We start from the raw sequence: 18,311 nt of genomic DNA on the forward strand, positions 1-18,311 counted from the left end.
ACCATTCTTCATGAAAACCCACCCTTATTTCACTTACTCATATATGCAATTCCTTTTTTTTTTTCACTGTATGAGACTTCTGCAATCCTGCAGGTCCCACAGTGCAGGAACACGAACTCAGTGATTGAGGTGATCTTTACAAGCACCATTTGGACTAAGCACAGCACTTAAATGTGTAGTCAGATTCTAGTGGGATTATTTCAAGTGCAATTCACATTGAGGAAGGGTATTCCACAAATATATTTGGAGCATCAAGATTTGAAGTGAGGCCAAATGAAGTATTTTTATCTGACCAGTGAGGAACACAGAGCTGAGGCTCCCGGGTCTGGCCCTCAGCTGCTGTCAGCAGCACAGCATCCTAAAATTCCATGGAGCTCTGCTGATCCATGGGAGACATTATCTGACACACTTGTGCTTCAAGAGTCAGAACATGGGGGCTGCAGTCACATTTGGGGGGAGCCTATGGTCACTGGACGATTCATGTGTACAAAAAACCAGCAAGTTAGAGAGTTCTAGAGATCCCCAAAATCACCTTGGCAGTGTGGGCTGGTTGTTCTTAATTTCTTAATTACCCAGAATATGCAGCCAGGGTTCAAGTATCGCACTGGGATACCAAAATCCTGCTCCCTTCCCACGTGTTGTATAAAATTGCACTTCTTTATCAAGTGAAAGTGCAGATTGGAGGCTTGGCAGTCATTGCTGTTGGGGTGAATTTCAGAATGTAGAGCATGAGGAATTGCTCAGTAATCACAAATACCCTCTGCCATTTGCAAATACTCAGTAATAAACCCTGCACTTATTTGAGAATAAGCAGAAAGGAGGAGTAGGGATTTTACCACTGCTGACATCCCTGGGGGGAGAATGGATTCATAGTCTCAAACCTGTGCTGCATTTTTGCTGTATTAAAAATACATATTTGTTGTTGCATTTTCAGTAGTTTAAAACTGGAACAGAACTAAAGAGATTTTGTTTTACTGTAGGATAAGAGTTTTGGCACAGCTGGGGAAACTGTTGTTGTTGAAGAACTTCTTGAAGGAGAAGAAATTTCTGTAAGTGCATTTTGCTATAACACTTTGGTTCTACCTGTTCTGAATTGTTTGGGATTCACCAAGTACCTTCACCTACAGAGGAGGATTTTATTAGCTAAATTAAAACCATTCCCTGCTTATAAATACAATTGTATTGGTTAAAGACAGCTGTGCTAAGAACCAAGCTTCCTGTGGTCTGTTAAATTAAATTAAATCAAATGAAATCAGAATAACTGGTGCCACATGGAAAAGAAAATCCGAATCTTAACACTTTCAGTGTCATGGAGGGCCCAGATCTGTGTTAGGATTTTCTGACAGCTCAGTATTTTCACAGTGTTGATTTATCTGCAGACACAGAACATTTCCTTCATTCTAAGCTGATTCAGCTCCTTCATTTAAAATCTGGACCTGGTTTAAATGGCAGGGTGGGAAGGAGGGAAGGAGAACGAAGCCCAGGGTTGGGCAACTCGACACCTGCAGCACATAAAGGACAACAGCCAAGCTCCAGCTCAGGTTCCCCAAGTCCTGGGGCTGGAATGGGCTTGTGCTGGAAGTTGGGAACATTCCTCTTGGAGCTGTGGTGGTTACAAAGTCAATCAGCCGCAGCTCTTGCCATCTCTCCATGATCAGACTTTCCTGCCCACAGGGAGAAATGGATGTGCACATATTGGGTGTCTTTATTCCCTCCTGCTTGCCTAGACCTGTTTAGGAACCAAGGGATTATCCAGCCCTTCATTCTCTGGTGGGAAATATGTCATGCTCCTAAGTATTCCTTGGAATACCAAGCAGCTTTATTGCAATGTAACACAATAATCCAAACATGCAGTCGAAGGTGGGTTTTTTGCTCTGCTGACTGGCAGTTAGGAAGGAAATGTACTGCTTGACTTGCCCAGAAAAATAATTCACCTTCCACAAATGACTTATTTTTTAGTATATTAATATTGTGGCTTATTTTGGATCCCTGCTGGTTTTATAATTAGCATTATAAAATGGTTTTGAGTATTGCTCCCATTAGTCCAGACAGGGAACAACGTTACCCAGTTTGAGTGTACAACATCATCCAGTTCCAGAAGATGCCAGCAGGCTTGTTATTCTGAAGATATTGAGGACAAAAGCAACTGCTATATACATAATTTATAAATATTTCACAAGTAAATAGCTTTATCAGCAAGGACAAGGAAGTCTTGGAAGGAACGTAATGCCTTCCTTCCAGGGCAGGGGCTGGGAAGGGAAAGGAAGAAGTAATTTCCATCATGGAGTATTTTAATTAATTAATTTTTTTAAACCTTTGGAGTGTTTCTTTTCAGTGCAACTGCTGATGGTATCATTTTTCTAGGTTTTATTAAAGGCAATTTCTGAAGGAAGGTCACACAAGATGAGTCCCTGCTTCCTGAGGAAAAGGCAAATGCTTAGAACCCCATCATTTATTTTATCAGGGAGGCAGAGTTTATCCTCTTGAATATCCCTTTGTCACAGTGAAAACCATCTATATTTGCACTAATTGCACTTGAATTTTAACTCTTTTCCTTGTTTTTAGTGCCTGTGTTTCAGTGATGGGGTCACCATTGCTCCCATGCCCCCAGCCCAGGACCACAAGAGGCTGCTGGATGGAGACGAAGGCCCCAACACAGGAGGGATGGGAGCTTACTCCCCAGCTCCTCAGGTGCAAATGGATTGATAAGGAAGGGAAAAATGCATGGATAAGGATGGGAAAATGGACTGATAACAGGATGTTTCACTCCAGCTGTACCACAGCCATCACTGAAAACCTGTGGGAATGTTTAATTCCAGCAAGAGGAGCAGGAGGGAATGGGCTCAGCTGGATGGAAAGAGCTGCTTAAAGCAGACATGGCCAACTAAAATCCCCAGCTTCACAAATTTCTCTGAAGAGGACGATACCTCTACTGAGTTACTTGGAATTATAAAGGGAGAGTGTTATTTCTGCAAGCTTATATTTGATTGGGATTGAAGTGTTATGAAATGCTGCTCATTAGAACCAAGTGCTTAAACCCACAGTTTTATCTTGTGCCAAACAAAGCTAATGGTGAATGTTGGCTGTGGCTTAAGATGGTTTGGGGTCTGCTTTATAGGGAACTTCTATTGGCAGAAATAGAGAGAAAAACTTTCTTGGCTTTCCATTGGAGTGGGCAAGAGACCATCCAAGAGTTCTGCTTGGCTCTTAAAAACACAAAATCAATCCCTCCCTTTTTACAAACGCTGGTTTCTAATCCTTTTTCATTAGATTTCTAAAGATTTGCTGCAGAAGATAAGAGAGACTGTTCTTCAGAAGACTGTGGATGGCATGAGGAAGGAAGGTGTCCCCTATTTGGGTATGTACAAAACGTTGGGATTTTTAACCATCAGGAGATCAACTTTTTATTTTGCTTTTTCCTCTTTGTTGCCTGTCTCACACGGGAAGTTAAGGGAAACAGCTTTGATTTATTGGGAACTGGGTTTGGTATCAGTGGCTTGATTCAGGGTCCATGGAAATCAACAGAGGTCATTTCATGAACAGGGGATAATTCCTCAAGTGAGGAAGAACAGAAAGGAAAATGTTAAAAATAAGATGCAAAATTGTGACCACAATTTTTTTTTTTTTTTTAAATTTATTTTTACCATTTCTCAAATTCACTGAGCACAGGTGGCAGCCCTGCTATCACCAGATTCAAAACAAGTGAGTTCCTGAGATATCTTTTTGTATCATTTGTTGTTCTAGGTGTGCTTTATGCTGGATTAATGCTCACCAAAGATGGGCCTAAAGTTCTGGAATTTAACTGCAGATTTGGTGACCCAGAGTGTCAGGTGGGTTATTTTGTATGATTTGGCATTATGGGGGGAGTAAAATCTGTGACCATCTACCACTACTGGTAACCAGCTTTGGGGTGAATAATCAGCTCATTGCACCAAGATTTAAAATATTTGGGTTGTTTGTTCAAGGCAGAAGGTCTGTTAGGAAATTGTTCCATTCCAAAGAGGATTCCAGTAGGCTGGACTCAAATCTGGGCTTTGCAAGGGTCAGCTTGAGGAGAGCTCAGCACTTCCCTGTCTTTTCTGGAATGGACTCTGGATTTTTCCTTGCTCGCTGTTGACAAGAGGAACAAAACTCTTAATTTCTATTCTTCAGAATAGGTTCTTCGTCCTCACCCTTTTCCCTCCATATGTAACAATTCTTTTACCCACAGAAATTCTCTTTAAGGAAGAGTATTTTTAAGGGCTCACGGATGACACACTGTATGTATAATGTGTGAAAGTGCAATATGTGGACATATTTAATGCCGTTTTTACAGCTGCATTAATGTGCTTTCAAGGCCAGGGAAGGCAATGCAAGAACACCTTGTTTGATTTGCTGCTGTGTGTTTGTGTAGGTGATCCTGCCCCTGCTGAGGAGTGACCTGTACGAGGTTCTGCAAGCAGTGATCAACAGGAGGCTGGCCAGCTCCATGCCAGTTTGGAAAGAGGACAGTGCAGCTGTGACTGTGGTCATGGCTAGCCAAGGCTATCCAGGAGCATATCCCAAGGGCTTGGAAATAACAGGTAAAGAGAGCAGGAGGAGCTGCAGGAGTCTCATTCGCCCCTGGCCTCTCCCTGTTCTCTCCTGCTGCATGTGGGTGAATCACTAGAACTGAGGTTCGTAGAAACTCTGGTTCTGGGTCAGCAAGAACGGCTGGGTTTTCACACATCTCAGTTTATTTTGGTGCATTTTCAGTTCTCCACACCGTGTTGTTATTTGATATTGGCACAGCACTGATATTTAATACCTGCTACAGTCAGGTGGTTCTGATCAGGTTCTTGGGTCACATTGATGCTGATGTTTTGTGCTCTGGGTGTCACTGAGGCATAAAAACCCAGCTGGAATTAGATGCTGTGTGTCAGCTAAATGCCTCTTCCCACATCCCTGAGCACACAGGTGACTTGTCTCTCCTTCAGAGGCAGTTTTTACAGATTTATTCCCATTTCCCAGCAGGATCACCCTGACTTTGACTGTGGTTTCTAGACACTTGATACCCCTTCACTGAGAACATTCTAACCAACAGCTGATCTTTTTAACAATACCCACAGGGCTTGCCAAGGCCAAGCAGCTGGGGCTGGAGGTGTTCCACGCAGGCACAGCCCTGAAGGATGGCAGGGTGGTGACCAGTGGGGGCAGAGTGCTCACAGTCACAGCCATCAAGGAGGACCTGCCGGCGGCGCTGCAGGAGGCCAACCTGGGCGTGGCTGCCATCCACTTCCAGGGGGCCATCTACAGGAGGGACATTGGCTATCGGGCCATAGCCTTCCTCAGGCAATCCAGGTAGATATTGCAAATCCCTGAAGCGGGAATAACTGGTGTGAAAAGGATCTAAGCACATCCCTGGTTAGTATTAATAACTGGTGTTGATATTCTGTGTAACTCTTGACAAGTTTTAACCCCATCCTTGTAATCAAGCTCAGCAAGACCAGCCAAGGGAGGAGCATTTTGAATGTCTGATCCATGTTCTCACTCTCCTAAACCTGAGTTAAACTACAGTGACAAGCACACAGGAATGATCTGTGCTGCTGCAGTTGCTAGGTCTGGTTTAGGGAAGGTGAACTTCTGCTTCTTAGACTTTGGATCACAGCTTTTGCTCTGGGTTTGTCCTGTCCAGAAGTCTAATATTTAATATCATGAAATGTGGTCACAGCCCCAACCTGCCAGAGCTCCAGGAGCGTTTGGACAGCGCTGCCAGGGATGCCCAGGCTGGGATTGCTGGGGGGTCTGGGCAGGGCCAGGGGTGGGACTGGGTGATCCCTGTGGCTCCCTTCCAGCTCAGGAGATTCTGTGATTTTATACATGAACAAAGTTCAAGCTGGCTTATTGGCCCTTTTTAGCTTTTAGAAATGGTTAAAATTACCTTGAGCCCCCCACCTTGTTGGGATTTACATTTTACTGGGATAGCTGGCTAATAACAGGGTAGGGTTCATCACTTCTTTCCACTCTCTTTCCACTGTAAGACTCTGGAGATGATATGGGTGTGGGGTTTTTTTTATAGCAGGGAGTCCTGTTGTCTCTTTAATGTTCCTGAAAGCTTCTTGCAGGTTTTTAGACTCATTTTTACCTAATAAGAAACTGTTCTGCTCCAATGAGCTCCAAACATACCTTTTCCCAAGGGGCTGTTTTGTAGGCTGGGAAGCACATCAGTGATGGTTCTGTTGCTCCTGGCAGTGTATCCTGATAAGTATTTTGTAAAATTATGATCAATAAACTTCCTAAAAGAACAAGGGTGTTGGTATTTAGTCTTCTTTCTCTCCTAAGTGCTCTGCATCTCTTGACAATTTGATGTGAAAATGTGGAATTGGGATTTGTAGTAGAAAAAAAATCAGGTCAGTGAGGCAAGAGGGGGCACTTTGCTGAGCAGTTCCCTCCCACACCGAGTTCCTGGGCCACAGCCAGCAGGTTTCCTGCCTGGAATGCCTGCCTGGGAGGAGCCCTGGAGGCTGCTCCAAGTTCTGCTCCTGAAGGGGAGTCAGGATGCTTCAGTCCCAGAATCCCAGCCTGGGTTGAGTTGGAAAGGACCTTAAAGCTCATCCTGTTCCTGCCATGGCAGGGACGCCTTCCACTGTCCCAGGTTGCTCCAAGCCCTGTCCCCTTTGGACTCAGTGAAGGAAAGGGGATAGCTCTGGAAATTTGGGGACTCACTTCCTCTTGGCAGCCTGGAAGGACTCAGTCCTGAGGCACCTCATGAAAATTGCCAGAATGCTCAATAAAAAGTACTCCAGAAAATTTTAAAAATTAGAGATTCATTTAAAGGATCAAAGCAGATACCAAAAAAAAAATTAACAAATTTGAAATACTCCTACAAACATGGTGAAAATCAGGTGAACATTTATCATATTCAGACTGAAAGGGGCTGACTTTGGTTGTTGCAGGTCAATGTTTCCTTGAGTGTTATTCACAGCCTGAACAGCTGCCTGTGGTAATTCTTGTCCTCTTGCCAGTTTTTGGGCAGGGATATGCTGTGAGTGCAGACACCTTTGGATTTTCCTGGTAGAACTGCTCCTGGGCCAGTTGTTCTGGCATTTGAAGTCTTATCAATTCCAGATGTTCCAGCAATGATCTTCACAACAGAAATACCTTTCATCCTTAGCACTAAAAAAAAAATTCCCACATCCTAAAATAAGATTTAATAGAGTACAAAAATATTTACTCCATTTAATGCAATTGTAGACATTTGTGTCTGTCTCTGACTTTTTCAATATTTGCTGAATTCTTGACCTGGTTGCTGAGATGGGTTTTGTGAATTAAATGAATATTTTTTTGTTCAGCTGAGTCAATTATAAGTGGGTTTCAGTTGTTTTGTTGTATTTGTCTTGTTAATCACCACTGTGTTTCACCCTTGGCATTGAAACTTCAGGCTGCATCCCATCAATAGGAGAGAGAAAACAGGGGTGGACCTAAAATAGGGATGCACCTGGTTCATGCCATTGACAGCCTGGGAATAACAACTGCTTAACTGGCATGAGCTGTGTTTGCTGGAGTGAAAAGTCATTAAAGTCCCTGTCCCCAAAATGGAAAGGTCCCTCTGTAAATGTGGGCTGGTGCTTCGTGTGCCCAGAGGGCTGGGGGGACACACAGGTGACACCAGTTAGTTCCAGTGTGTGGATCTTACATAAACCCCACCCGGAGCTTGCAGGCATCTCCTCCTAGATTCCTAAAACCCACTGAGGAACCTGGGGCTTTTTAAGGAAATATGAAACATATTCTTTATTAGAAAGCCCACTGAAGTTAGAAAGAGGTATGGCTGCTTTTGTGGGGGGATCATTCTGGTGATAAGGAGAGGCAGCTTTTAAGCTGCAGCTGTAAAACTCTGGAAATATCCTGGAGGTTATTGATTTACCTGAGACTTGTGGGTGGAAAAGGGACGTGAGCTCAGCCCTGCTCTGACCCAGCCGTGCATTTTTGTGCCTGTTTTGGTTTGGGAGCTTTCCCACTGACACCTCAAGGCCTGAACGGGGCACTCCCTGCCCTGGGCTGGTGACAAGGTGGGGATCAGTCACAGCTTGAGGTCTTTTCCAGTCTAAGTGATTCTGGGATTCTGTATCTGGCCCAGGGATTCAAACCTTGCAAAATCAGATCTATGCTGCCTATTTCACCTTGTTGTCAGAGGTTTGGTTGTTGGTTTTATCTTGGGATTTGACCATATGATCCCAGTGCTCTGATGTCATCTTCAAGACTCTGGAATTATCCATGTACTGCTCCTGGCAGCCCCTCCTCAGACAGCAGGATGGGATTCTGCACAGTTAATCCACTTGGGGATGTAAAGAAGTAAATATTATTTGAAAATACATTCAGTAATCAGCTGCCATCTCATTTTCCCCACTCTTCCAGAGGCCTGACTTACAAGAACAGTGGGGTGGACATTGAAGCAGGGAACACTTTGGTGCAGAAGATCAAGCCCTTGGCTGCAGCCACATCAAGGTCAGGTAAGACAAGAACCTTGTGCTCCTGTTTTGGTCACTTCTTGGCAATGAGGTTTATCAGTTGATCCTGATCTTGATAAGAAGATCATATTTATGTGCCCTGTCTGTTTCCAGATGACACAAGAAAATCTGTGGTAAGCAAATGCCTGGGATTTTATTCCAAATGCACAGCTTTTAATCCCCAAATGGCTCTGAACTCCATCTCCTGAATGCCAGGAGTGTTGGAGAGCACAGTTCAGCACTGTACAAGGATAAATGCAAACAAAAATCCCACCATTTCCTGCTGCGTTTGATTCCATGGATTGTTATTTCTTGCACAGTGACCTCTATCATTTGGGGGGGATGAACGTTTAGGAAGGTTATGAGATGTAGAATTCCTGACACAGATGGGGAACACACACCTTTTGTTTGGTGAAACCAGCATTGATTCATCCTCTTTTGGGGGTTCAGGCACATCTTGCTCTAGCAAGTCCTTGTAATTCTTTGGACAGATTTAAAATATCATTTAAAATATCATGAAATAGCCCTTTTATTTCAAATTAACTGAGACCCTTCTAATAAAGTCAGATATACAGAGAGGGGAAAATATACATGTTCTCACACCAGTACAACAATCTTACCACAGTTCCTCCTGTTTTTCAGAGAAGCACTCAGTGCAAGGGGGAAATCTGTCAGTCACAGGAATTCCTGACAGTTCAGTCACAAAGTTAGGGATTTTTAGGCTTAGGCTAATGATGAATTAAAAAGACAAAGCAATCTAAGCAGATTAGGAGCTCCTCAGTGAAGAGGTTCTAAATGCCAGAGAAAAGTTTCCTGGTGACAAAGCGAAGTCGTGTTGATAAACCTTGGAGGGAATTTCTGGTGGAGATCCTGCAGAAGGCCCTGGAAGTAAAGCTGGGCTGTTTCTCCTGTTTCCTGGCTGACAGGCTGCAATGCAGAGCTCGGAGGCTTTGCTGGGCTCTTTGACCTGAAAGCAGCTGGTTACAGAGATCCCATCCTGGTGTCTGGGACCGATGGCGTCGGCACAAAACTCAAGGTAAGGTGGAAATCCACAGCAAAGAAGGAAAAACAGCACAGAAGGGAAAACATTCTATCAGAAAATAGCAGTTGTCTTGTAAAAATACCTATTGGCCTTTCTAAAAAGGGGATGAAATCTGAAATTGCCCTTCTTAAGGCAAAAGAATTAAATACCTGTAAATAGCCAGAAGTTGATATGATGCCTATATTAAGGATGTAATCAGGAATTTTGTTTCACAAAGGCAGCATCTCCACCCTCAAAAGGATTATTCATGGGGAAAAACATTTAATCCCAGGTTTGCTGTTGTGTTTGGGCTGCAAGGAAACCCCTTTCAGCAGAGTTTCCTTCTCAGTGCCTTTTGGATTTGCCATGGAGACAAGAATAATTCCTGAAGAGAGTTAGGGGATGATAAGAAACAAAGCTTCTCCTCCAAGAACACCTGGAGGGACAGTGGGATTTTGGTCCATTGCTCGCAGACCCCGCTCGTGATTTCAGTCCCTTCCAGACCCTGGCTCATGTTCCAGGAGCCCAGAGCTGATCCCAAGTGTCTTGCAGATTGCACAAGAGTGCCAGAAACACGACACCATCGGGCAGGACCTGGTGGCCATGTGTGTCAATGACATCCTGGCTCAGGGAGCTGAGCCCCTCTTCTTCCTGGACTATTTTGCCTGCGGCAAACTCGACGTGCAAGTGGCTCAAGGTGTCATTGCAGGAATAGCTGATGCCTGCAGGAAAGCTGGATGTGCTCTTTTGGGTAGGAACACTCTCCTCTGGGGGATATGAAAAACCTTCTGCAAGGTCTTTGTAGTTGGTTCTAATGTGGTTGGGTTCCTACTCTATGGAAGAATCTGGGAGGAGTGAAAAACCAAAGTGTTCCCTGTCTTTGCTTTCAGGGAACTTCATCTCTCTAAATCACAGGGGAAGGAGACAGTACTTTAAAAATTTAGGCACAGATTTAGGTTGGATATTGGGAAAAGGTTCTGTCCTTTTTTCCAGTTTTTTAGGGAAGTTAGGAACAGAAGTCCTTTCTCAGTGGGAGTGTGTAGTTTTGGGGCCATTTACAAGCCTTGAACAAGAGGCTCTTTATGCCCTCGTTTACTTTTTTCCTGCATGAACTGTTGGTCAGCTTTATGTTTGTTTTAAGGTGTTCTCTGCATTTATCAAATATAATCACCCCATTCATGCTGCAGCAGGGTCTGTGTTAGGGGAGCCCTTGCGATGAGCTCACCAAAATGTCAAGATTTTATTTCCAGTTCAAGACTTTCAAACTCCACAGGCCTTTCTGCAAGAGCTGAATCTTCAGCTCAACAAATGAAACTCATCACCCCACTGATAGTGAGGGGGTGAGGGCTCATCTCCTGCTTGGTTTTGCACAATTAACTATGGATTTAAATGCTGGATGGCCAAGCACTTCTCCCCATTTTGTCTCTTGGCTTCTCCATCCTCCATTTGATTGAGCCCTTATTAAATACAGCTGAAACCCCAGGACTGAAAAAAGCAGCTGAAGCTGGAGCACAGGGCAGGGAGTGAAAAGTGGGAAGAGGGGAGAAAAAGGCAGGATTTTGTCCAGAGCAGCTGGGGCTGCCCCTGGATCCCTGGCAGTGCCCAAGGCCAGGCTGGACATTGGGGCTTGGAGCAGCCTGGCACAGTGGGAGGTGTCTGTGCCGGGGTGGAATGGGGATGAGCTTTGAAATCCTTTCCAACCCAAACCACTCTGGGATTTTATGATTAAAAGACAGCTTTTTTAACAGCTCTTTGCTGTGTTTTTGGTTCCCCAGGAGGAGAAACTGCCGAGATGCCAGGGATGTATCCCCCCGGGGAGTACGACCTGGCTGGGTTCGCCGTGGGGGCCGTGGAGCGAGGGCAGATGCTGCCCCAGCTGGACAGGATCACTGAGGGGGACGTGGTCATTGGGGTGGCATCTTCTGGGGTCCACAGCAACGGCTTCAGCCTCGTGAGGAAGATTGTGGAGAAGTCCTCCCTGGATTTCTCCTCCCGCGTCGGGGTCTCCGGGGATCAGACACTGGGTACCGCTTTCCTCTCAGCTTCCCAACACTTGACACAGTTATTTTGTCTGGGCCTTTGAAACTTCCCTCAGGCACCAAAAAAAAATTCATCTTTAGCATATTTTCTTCTTCTTCTTTTCCTGGGAATCACATGTGCAGGGAAGAAACAAAGGGAGGGGGATAAATAATTAATTATGTGCTAAAAAAAAAGGTAGAACTTTGTGTTTCTCTCTAGGACAATGCTCACTAATATCCCACAAATTGCTAGTTTGAGATTTCCTTGATTTTACATTGATTCACATTTTTCTCCACACTTTTTCCCTCTCCCATGGACAGGAGAACTCCTGCTAACCCCAACTAAACTCTACAGCAAGACTCTGCTGCCTGTGCTGCGCTCGGGCCACGTCAAAGCCTACGCCCACATCACTGGAGGGGGCCTGCTGGAAAACATTCCCAGAGTTCTCCCAGAGTCCTTTGGTGTCGTTTTAGGTGAGAGAGAAGGAAAGCTTTGGAAAAATCCTCATGTTAATGTGGATTGCTGTGGAAGCCTGTGGACATAGGGCCACACCAGCTGATCTGTGCTGTAGGAGCTGGAATTGCCTGTCTTGAAATGTTTGAGTTTTTCCTTGTACCTGAACCAGAGCCAGGCAAAACACTTTGTGGTGGAAAGACTGCTCCCCATTGAATTCCCTTCCCTGGTGGTGTTTGGGATTGGATTTCTCAGGACACTTGCAAAAACAAAACAACCTTACCAGCAATCCCAAGTCAGCTGTCACCATTTGCAATTCCCTACAAAATTATTGCAAATTAAATGATACTCATGAAGTTTTCACTTAGCATTCAGAGGTGCTTGTGAGCTCAGGGACAGCTCCTGCTTCTTGACTTCATTAATCCTCAGCACCCTCCCCTCAGGTGTGCTGGAAAGGGTTTCACAGGTGGGGAAGGTGAGGTATGGGAAGGGAAATGGCTGACACAGGTTGTGACAGCTCATGGGGTTGTACAATAAAATAAGGAATTCATAGGGAGTTCTGAATGCCAGAACTGCACATAAATCATTTTCTACTTGTCCACTGATATATATTAATGTGTATATGCACCTCTGCTCTGGAGCCAGGCTGGCAGAGCTGGGAATGTCCTGCCTAGAGGAGAGAAGGCTCCAGGGAGAGCTCAGAGCCCCTCCAGGGCCTAAAGGGGCTCCAGGAGAGCTGCAGAGGGACTGGGGACAAGGGCTGGAGGGCCAGGAGCCAGGGAATGGCTTCCCAGTGCCAGAGGGCAGGGCTGGATGGGAGATTGGGCAGGAATTGTTCCCTGCGAGGGTGGGCAGGCCCTGGCACAGGGTGCCCAGAGCAGCTGGGGCTGCCCCTGGATCCCTGGCAGTGCCCAAGGCCAGGCTGGACATTGGGGCTTGGAGCAGTCTGGCACAGTGGGAGGTGTCCCTGCCATGGCAGGGGTGGCACTGGGTAGGATTTAAGGTCCTTCCAACCCAAACCATTCTGGGATTCCCTGATTCTGTAGAAATTGGGATAGAGCCATTTTAAAAGAGAACATGACAAGAAAGAAATTTCCTGTCCTTGGAATTCCTTTACAGTGTTTTGTCCAGAAGCATTTTTGTGCTGCAGCAAGTCATCTTCACCTGGTTGGAGCTGGGGCAGTGGGAGATTTTTGTGACAGATTTTGCCTCTTAATACCCCAGTAGTTTTAGTCCACTGATAACGATTTCCACTCTTGGTTTGTATTCCCAATTCTCTTCAGATGCTCTTACCTGGAAGATCCCTGAAATCTTTTGCTGGCTCCACAAGGAAGGGAACCTCTCTGAGGAGGAGATGGCTCGCACCTTCAACTGTGGGGTTGGAGCAGTGCTGGTGGTTCAGAAGGAGATGGCCCAGCAGGTCCTCAGGGACATCCAGGGACAGGAGACTGCCTGGCTCATTGGCAAAGTGGTGTCCCTACAGAAAGGTGATTGCAGCTTGATTTTCCTTGGGGGGAAAAAATCAGGAAGAAAAAGCAGAGGGAAATGCCCTCGTTGGTGAGTCTTCATGAGGTGAATATCTCTTCACTGGCACCTCCCTGACTTTTTTGTGGGAGTGTTGAACTGACAGTTCATTCATCTCTTCCATGGGTGCTTTTCTCCTCTCTCACTTTCTCCCTTTATTGACACTTTGTTTTGTTGTTTTTTGGGTTTTTCCTTGTTCCTGCTCAGGCTCTGACAACGTTAAAGTCCTCAATCTCCATCGGGCCCTGCAGGCAAACAGGTCCCTGTGTGTGCACAGCCATATCCAGGGCAAGATCCAGACAGGCAAAGTGAAGGTGGCTGTTCTCATCTCTGGAACAGGTGAGAGTTCTGTTCTTTGCTGCAGTGGAAACCAGAGTGTGGAGAAGGGAACTTCAGCTTGGATTTAAAATCCCTGCAGTTCTCCATGGACTCTGATAGGCTTCTGACAGACAGGAGAGATTTTGTCCCTGGGTTGATGTCAGTCACAAACCTCTCTTAACCTCTGCTGCAATCTGTGAATTGCATCTGTGTTCAGTTTATCTCCAGAGCTCTGCACGTGTCCAGATTCAGGCTCCCACTCTGGTGCCCTGTAGGAACAGCAGCATCCTATCACGGATAGATCAGAATTTCTTCTTGCCACGTAGGCACTCTGACTATTTCCAGTATTCCCAATTACTAAGACCATCATTCCAGTGCTCTAAATTACAGTGCCAAGTGCAGCTGCCAGGAAAGGCCTTCAGCTGTCTGAATCAGCTCCCAGCAAGATCAATTAAAAGAGGATTAATGTTACATCAGAGCTGTTTGGTTTGGTCTCCCCTACACTGCTGCTTATTTAAAGCCTCTTCCAGCTGTTCCCTGTATTTATTCTCGGTATCCATGAGTTATTTTCTCTCCCCCAGGCACAAACCTGGAAGCCCTCATCAACAGCACGAAGAAAGACACCAGCTTTGCACAGATAGTTCTGGTTATCTCCAACAAAGCTGGTGTGGAGGGGTTGAGGAAAGCTGAGAGAGCTGGGATTCCTACAAGGGTGAGCATTTCGTTTTTGTAATTAGCCACCATTAGCTGTGACTGCAGCAGGAAGGTGCTGATGAGTTTTGTTGGGTAAGAGATGGGCTGAGAGGGAGCCTTGGCTTTTCTGTTTCGATCTGTTGTAAACTTGTGCCCAGGGCAAAATACCTGACAGCAAAATCCTTCCTTTTCTGCTTCTCTGCCAGCAATCCTGGTGCTTTGGGAACAGTTGTTACGTTAAACCAGCACAAAACTTTCACAGTTACAGCTTAAACTGTGTCAGTTATTTGACTGCAGTGCATTGACACTGAAGTAACAACCCCTTTTATCTGAAGTTAATTTCAAAGTGACCTGGTGGTTCATTTGAATGGAATAGAGGGGTCACAGCCAGTGGGACCTTCCACTGACTCCCTGGATATTGACTCAGGCTCTCCAGGAATCATTCCAAGTGCTCCCTGAGTTCCCATGGATCTCGTGCTGCCTTGCCTTTGTATTGCAGGTCTGAAATGATCCTGTTGTCACTTAGAAACCTTTTACAGTCACTTTTCACTGCTCAGTACAGACACGGGGAAATTGGGGCCCAAGGCTTTGCTCCTTTAGCAGTGCTGGGATCTGTCCTGGTGCTGCAGCTCCTCCTTGGGAGGACACAAAGGGCACAGGGGAAATGTGGCCGTGCTGGGAAGAGCACACAGAGAATCACAGTCTGGAATGGCTTGGCTGGGAAGGGACCTTAAAGCCCATCCAGCTCCAACTCCCAGGTTTGTATCACGGAAAAACCGGAGTGTGGGAGAGTTAAGGTGTGTGGGGGTTAAGGTGTGGAGGGAGAGGTGGAACAGGCACAGGGGCAGGGGCTGGTTCAGCCCAGGGCTGGGCTGGGCTCTGCTCCCAGTGCCTGCTGTCCCTGTCACCTGACCAGCCCTGGCTTTTCCCAAACCAGCCCCGTGACTCTGGTGGGCATTAACAGGTGCTTCTGATTAAGACTGGATGCTCTAAATTAGGTGGTGCTGCCTTCTTCCTGTTTAATTAGGGGATGTATCCTGGATGGAAAAACACATAGCTCAGACTGGGAGAGCTGGGGGTGCTCAGCTGGAGAGGAGAAGGCTCCAGGGAGAGCTCAGAGCCCCTTGCAGGGCCTAAAGGGGCTCCAGGAGAGCTGCAGAGGGACTGGGGACAAGGCATGGAGGGCCAGGAGCCAGGGAATGGCTTCCCAGTGCCAGAGGGCAGGGCTGGATGGGAGATTGGGCAGGAATTGTTCCCTGTGAGGGTGGGCAGGCCCTGGCACAGGGTGCCCAGAGCAGCTGGGGCTGCCCCTGGATCCCTGGCAGTGCCCAAGGCCAGGCTGGACATTGGGGCTTGGAGCAGCCTGGGACAGTGGGAGGTGTCCCTGCCATGGCACGGGTGGCACTGGATGGGCTTTAAGGTCCCTCCCAACCCAAACCAGTCTGTGATTTTTTGATTCCATGATTATGCAGTAGGGATTGGTTTAGGAGTCTGTGATCAGCCTTTTTTTCAAGGTTTTCTGGTATAATTTTTGGCATTAACTGCCAGAGGCCTTAAAATGGGTGAAATCTTTGGAAGACTTTAGGATGGCTTAAATCCCTGCCTTTGTAGGCTGTTCCTTGGTGTCCAAGTGCTGGGGCCGAGAGCTGTGGGCTTATCCAGCCAAACTTATTTATCCCAGTGATCCCTCTGTGTGAGGCACAGCACAGACTCCACTCTGTCAGCTGTGCATTTGGGAGCTGCTCTTCCTGCTGGAATTCCCACCACATCCATATTCCTTGTGGTTTGGGCTGCCCCAGGTGATTGAGCACACGAGGTACCAGAGCCGCACGGAGTTCGACAGCGCCATGGACAAAGTCCTGGAGGAGTTCTCCGTGGAGCTGATCTGCCTGGCGGGCTTCATGAGGATCCTCTCGGGCCCTTTTGTCAAGAAATGGGAAGGTGAGCACGGCTGAGGGGTGTGCATGGACACAAAGGCATTTCAGAGGTTGTCACGAGGGAAAAGAGAGATGGCACCAGATGAATTCTGGGTTTGCAGGAAATGAGATGACCTTCAAGGTCTCCTTCCAGCCCAGCCCATCCTGTGATTCTGTGAAATGAGACTCTTCCCATTTCGTAAGGAAGAGAGGGAAAGGCACCATTTCCCCCTTCCCTCCATCCCTTGTGCAGAGGTTGAAGGAAGCCTGGGGCAAACACAGGTCTGGTAGTCTTTGATTTCTTAGAAAATATTTAAAATAAGGCTGTGAAGACTTTGGGTCTCTGCAGAGAGGAGATGCAGGGCAGGTGTTGGCTGGGGAGAGGCAAGCACCCAGCCACTGAGAATTCCTTCCCCTGAAACAGGAGCTGCTCTGCATCCTTGTGAAACCACCAGACTGGGCAGCATTTTGCAGTTTTGGGTACCAAGCCCTGGCCAGTCCCAGGCCACACATCAGGAGCTGCTTGAGCCCATGGGTGGGTGTTGGGAGGGACTGGGGTGTTCCACAGGCAGATCCAGGCTGTGCTTGCCCAGAATGTTCACACTCTGCTCATCTTTTACAGTTTTCCAGATCCCTGAGAGGCTGGGGACACCTTCAGGGCTTCTCTGCCTCCTCCAGCTGTTACTTTTCTCTCCTTCTGTGCTTCCCAGGGAGTCCTGAACACATGGAGCAGCTGCTGTCTGCTCTGCTCTGGGACCAGGCTTACCTAAACCTGCCCAGAGCAGGCACAGCCTGGTCAGTCTGTACCTTGCAGCTTTCACTGCTCACTTGGTGACTTTTGTGTTCCCCTGGGTGTCTCTGGGGCACTTCACACCTGAACTGCTTTTCAAAGCTCTCTTTAAAATCAGTGGAGCAAAGCAGGCACTCCTGAGTGGCCTTGCTGTGGTTCTGAAGCTGTCAGGTGGAGCCAGTCAGGTGAATGGGTTTTGTTTGTCTCCATTCAGGGTCTGGAGATGTAAATGCCTGTGCTGTGGGCAGCTGTCAGGAGGAGACAGGATCCCTCACTCCAGGGGATGGGTTTGGAGCAGAGAATCTCTGTAGCGGGTAGAAAAGAACTTTCTCTAGTGCAGAATCTTGAGCAAATACAGGATTTTAGTGCCTTCTGATTTAGGGACAGAGCACTGATCATTGCCCTGCACAGTGCAGGATTTGCTTTACCTGCATGACTGGTGTGAGAGAAAAGGACAGGAGGGTTAAACTCATTTTTTAAATGTCCAGAACTGAATTGAGCTTGAAAACCTCAGCTGGGACTGTGGGATGTGAGCTCAGACATTGAGCTCAGCTCAGGGAGGTGGGCCAGCCACAGGACCCTGCCCTGGCCATGCCTGAGCACTGACCCTTCCCCCCCCCCAAATTATCCAGGAGGAATCAATTCCTGCTGCTGCTGCTTTGGTCAAAGCTGCTCCTTTTTCCTTTTCTCACAGTGACAAGGACACAGAGTATGAAGTGAGCTGTGAAACTCTTTCTTGCTTTCACAGCCCTGAAGTGTTCATTAGGAATTAACAAAGGACAGGTTAAAACAGAACCAAACAAACCCAAGCAGACAGGAAGCCACATCCCATTCTGATGGGAAATGGAGGCAGAAGAGCAGAGTGGCGTTTCCAGCCCACTGTCCCCGATACCTTTTGGGCTCAAGCAGCAGGGAGGGAGATGCTGATTCTCAAGAAGGATTTTGTTGAGATACAAAGTGTATCTGAGGCATTGCTGGAGGTCAGGGGGGACATTTGCCTCCTGTAACTTACCCGGCTCTCCAGTGCAGGGGAGGGCAGGGGGTCCCCGAGGTGCTGCCAGGAACAGAGGAGAGTAGAATGGAAATAACAGAACTGCCTAAATAAAATAATA

General features: G+C 46.8%; 2 protein-coding genes across 4 annotated transcripts in view; one reads left to right on the forward strand and one right to left on the reverse strand.

The window, feature by feature from the left end:
- Positions 1 to 18,311, forward strand: part of GART (phosphoribosylglycinamide formyltransferase, phosphoribosylglycinamide synthetase, phosphoribosylaminoimidazole synthetase) — a 35,471-nt gene that overhangs the window by 13,980 nt on the left and 3,180 nt on the right. For all 3 annotated transcript variants that reach the window (XM_039553855.1, XM_039553858.1, XM_039553853.1), the window contains 15 exons: positions 981 to 1,049; positions 2,566 to 2,691; positions 3,271 to 3,358; positions 3,745 to 3,830; positions 4,394 to 4,562; positions 5,088 to 5,319; positions 8,374 to 8,468; positions 9,392 to 9,501; positions 10,039 to 10,237; positions 11,262 to 11,510; positions 11,826 to 11,978; positions 13,242 to 13,445; positions 13,690 to 13,821; positions 14,382 to 14,512; positions 16,293 to 16,434. In XM_039553855.1, the coding sequence (XP_039409789.1) occupies positions 981 to 1,049; positions 2,566 to 2,691; positions 3,271 to 3,358; positions 3,745 to 3,830; positions 4,394 to 4,562; positions 5,088 to 5,319; positions 8,374 to 8,468; positions 9,392 to 9,501; positions 10,039 to 10,237; positions 11,262 to 11,510; positions 11,826 to 11,978; positions 13,242 to 13,445; positions 13,690 to 13,821; positions 14,382 to 14,512; positions 16,293 to 16,434 (2,185 nt within the window). The remainder of the gene's footprint in view (positions 1 to 980; positions 1,050 to 2,565; positions 2,692 to 3,270; positions 3,359 to 3,744; positions 3,831 to 4,393; positions 4,563 to 5,087; positions 5,320 to 8,373; positions 8,469 to 9,391; positions 9,502 to 10,038; positions 10,238 to 11,261; positions 11,511 to 11,825; positions 11,979 to 13,241; positions 13,446 to 13,689; positions 13,822 to 14,381; positions 14,513 to 16,292; positions 16,435 to 18,311) is intronic.
- Positions 13,439 to 18,311, reverse strand: part of LOC104698091 (trifunctional purine biosynthetic protein adenosine-3-like) — a 32,429-nt gene continuing 27,556 nt past the window's right edge. Inside the window, exon 22 of the mRNA XM_039553847.1 lies at positions 13,439 to 14,069. Coding sequence (XP_039409781.1) covers positions 14,049 to 14,069 — 21 coding nt within the window. The 3' untranslated portion in view covers positions 13,439 to 14,048. The remainder of the gene's footprint in view (positions 14,070 to 18,311) is intronic.

The sequence above is a fragment of the Corvus cornix genome, chromosome 1 (genome assembly GCF_000738735.6).
Source record: "Corvus cornix cornix isolate S_Up_H32 chromosome 1, ASM73873v5, whole genome shotgun sequence".
NCBI lineage: Eukaryota > Metazoa > Chordata > Aves > Passeriformes > Corvidae > Corvus > Corvus cornix.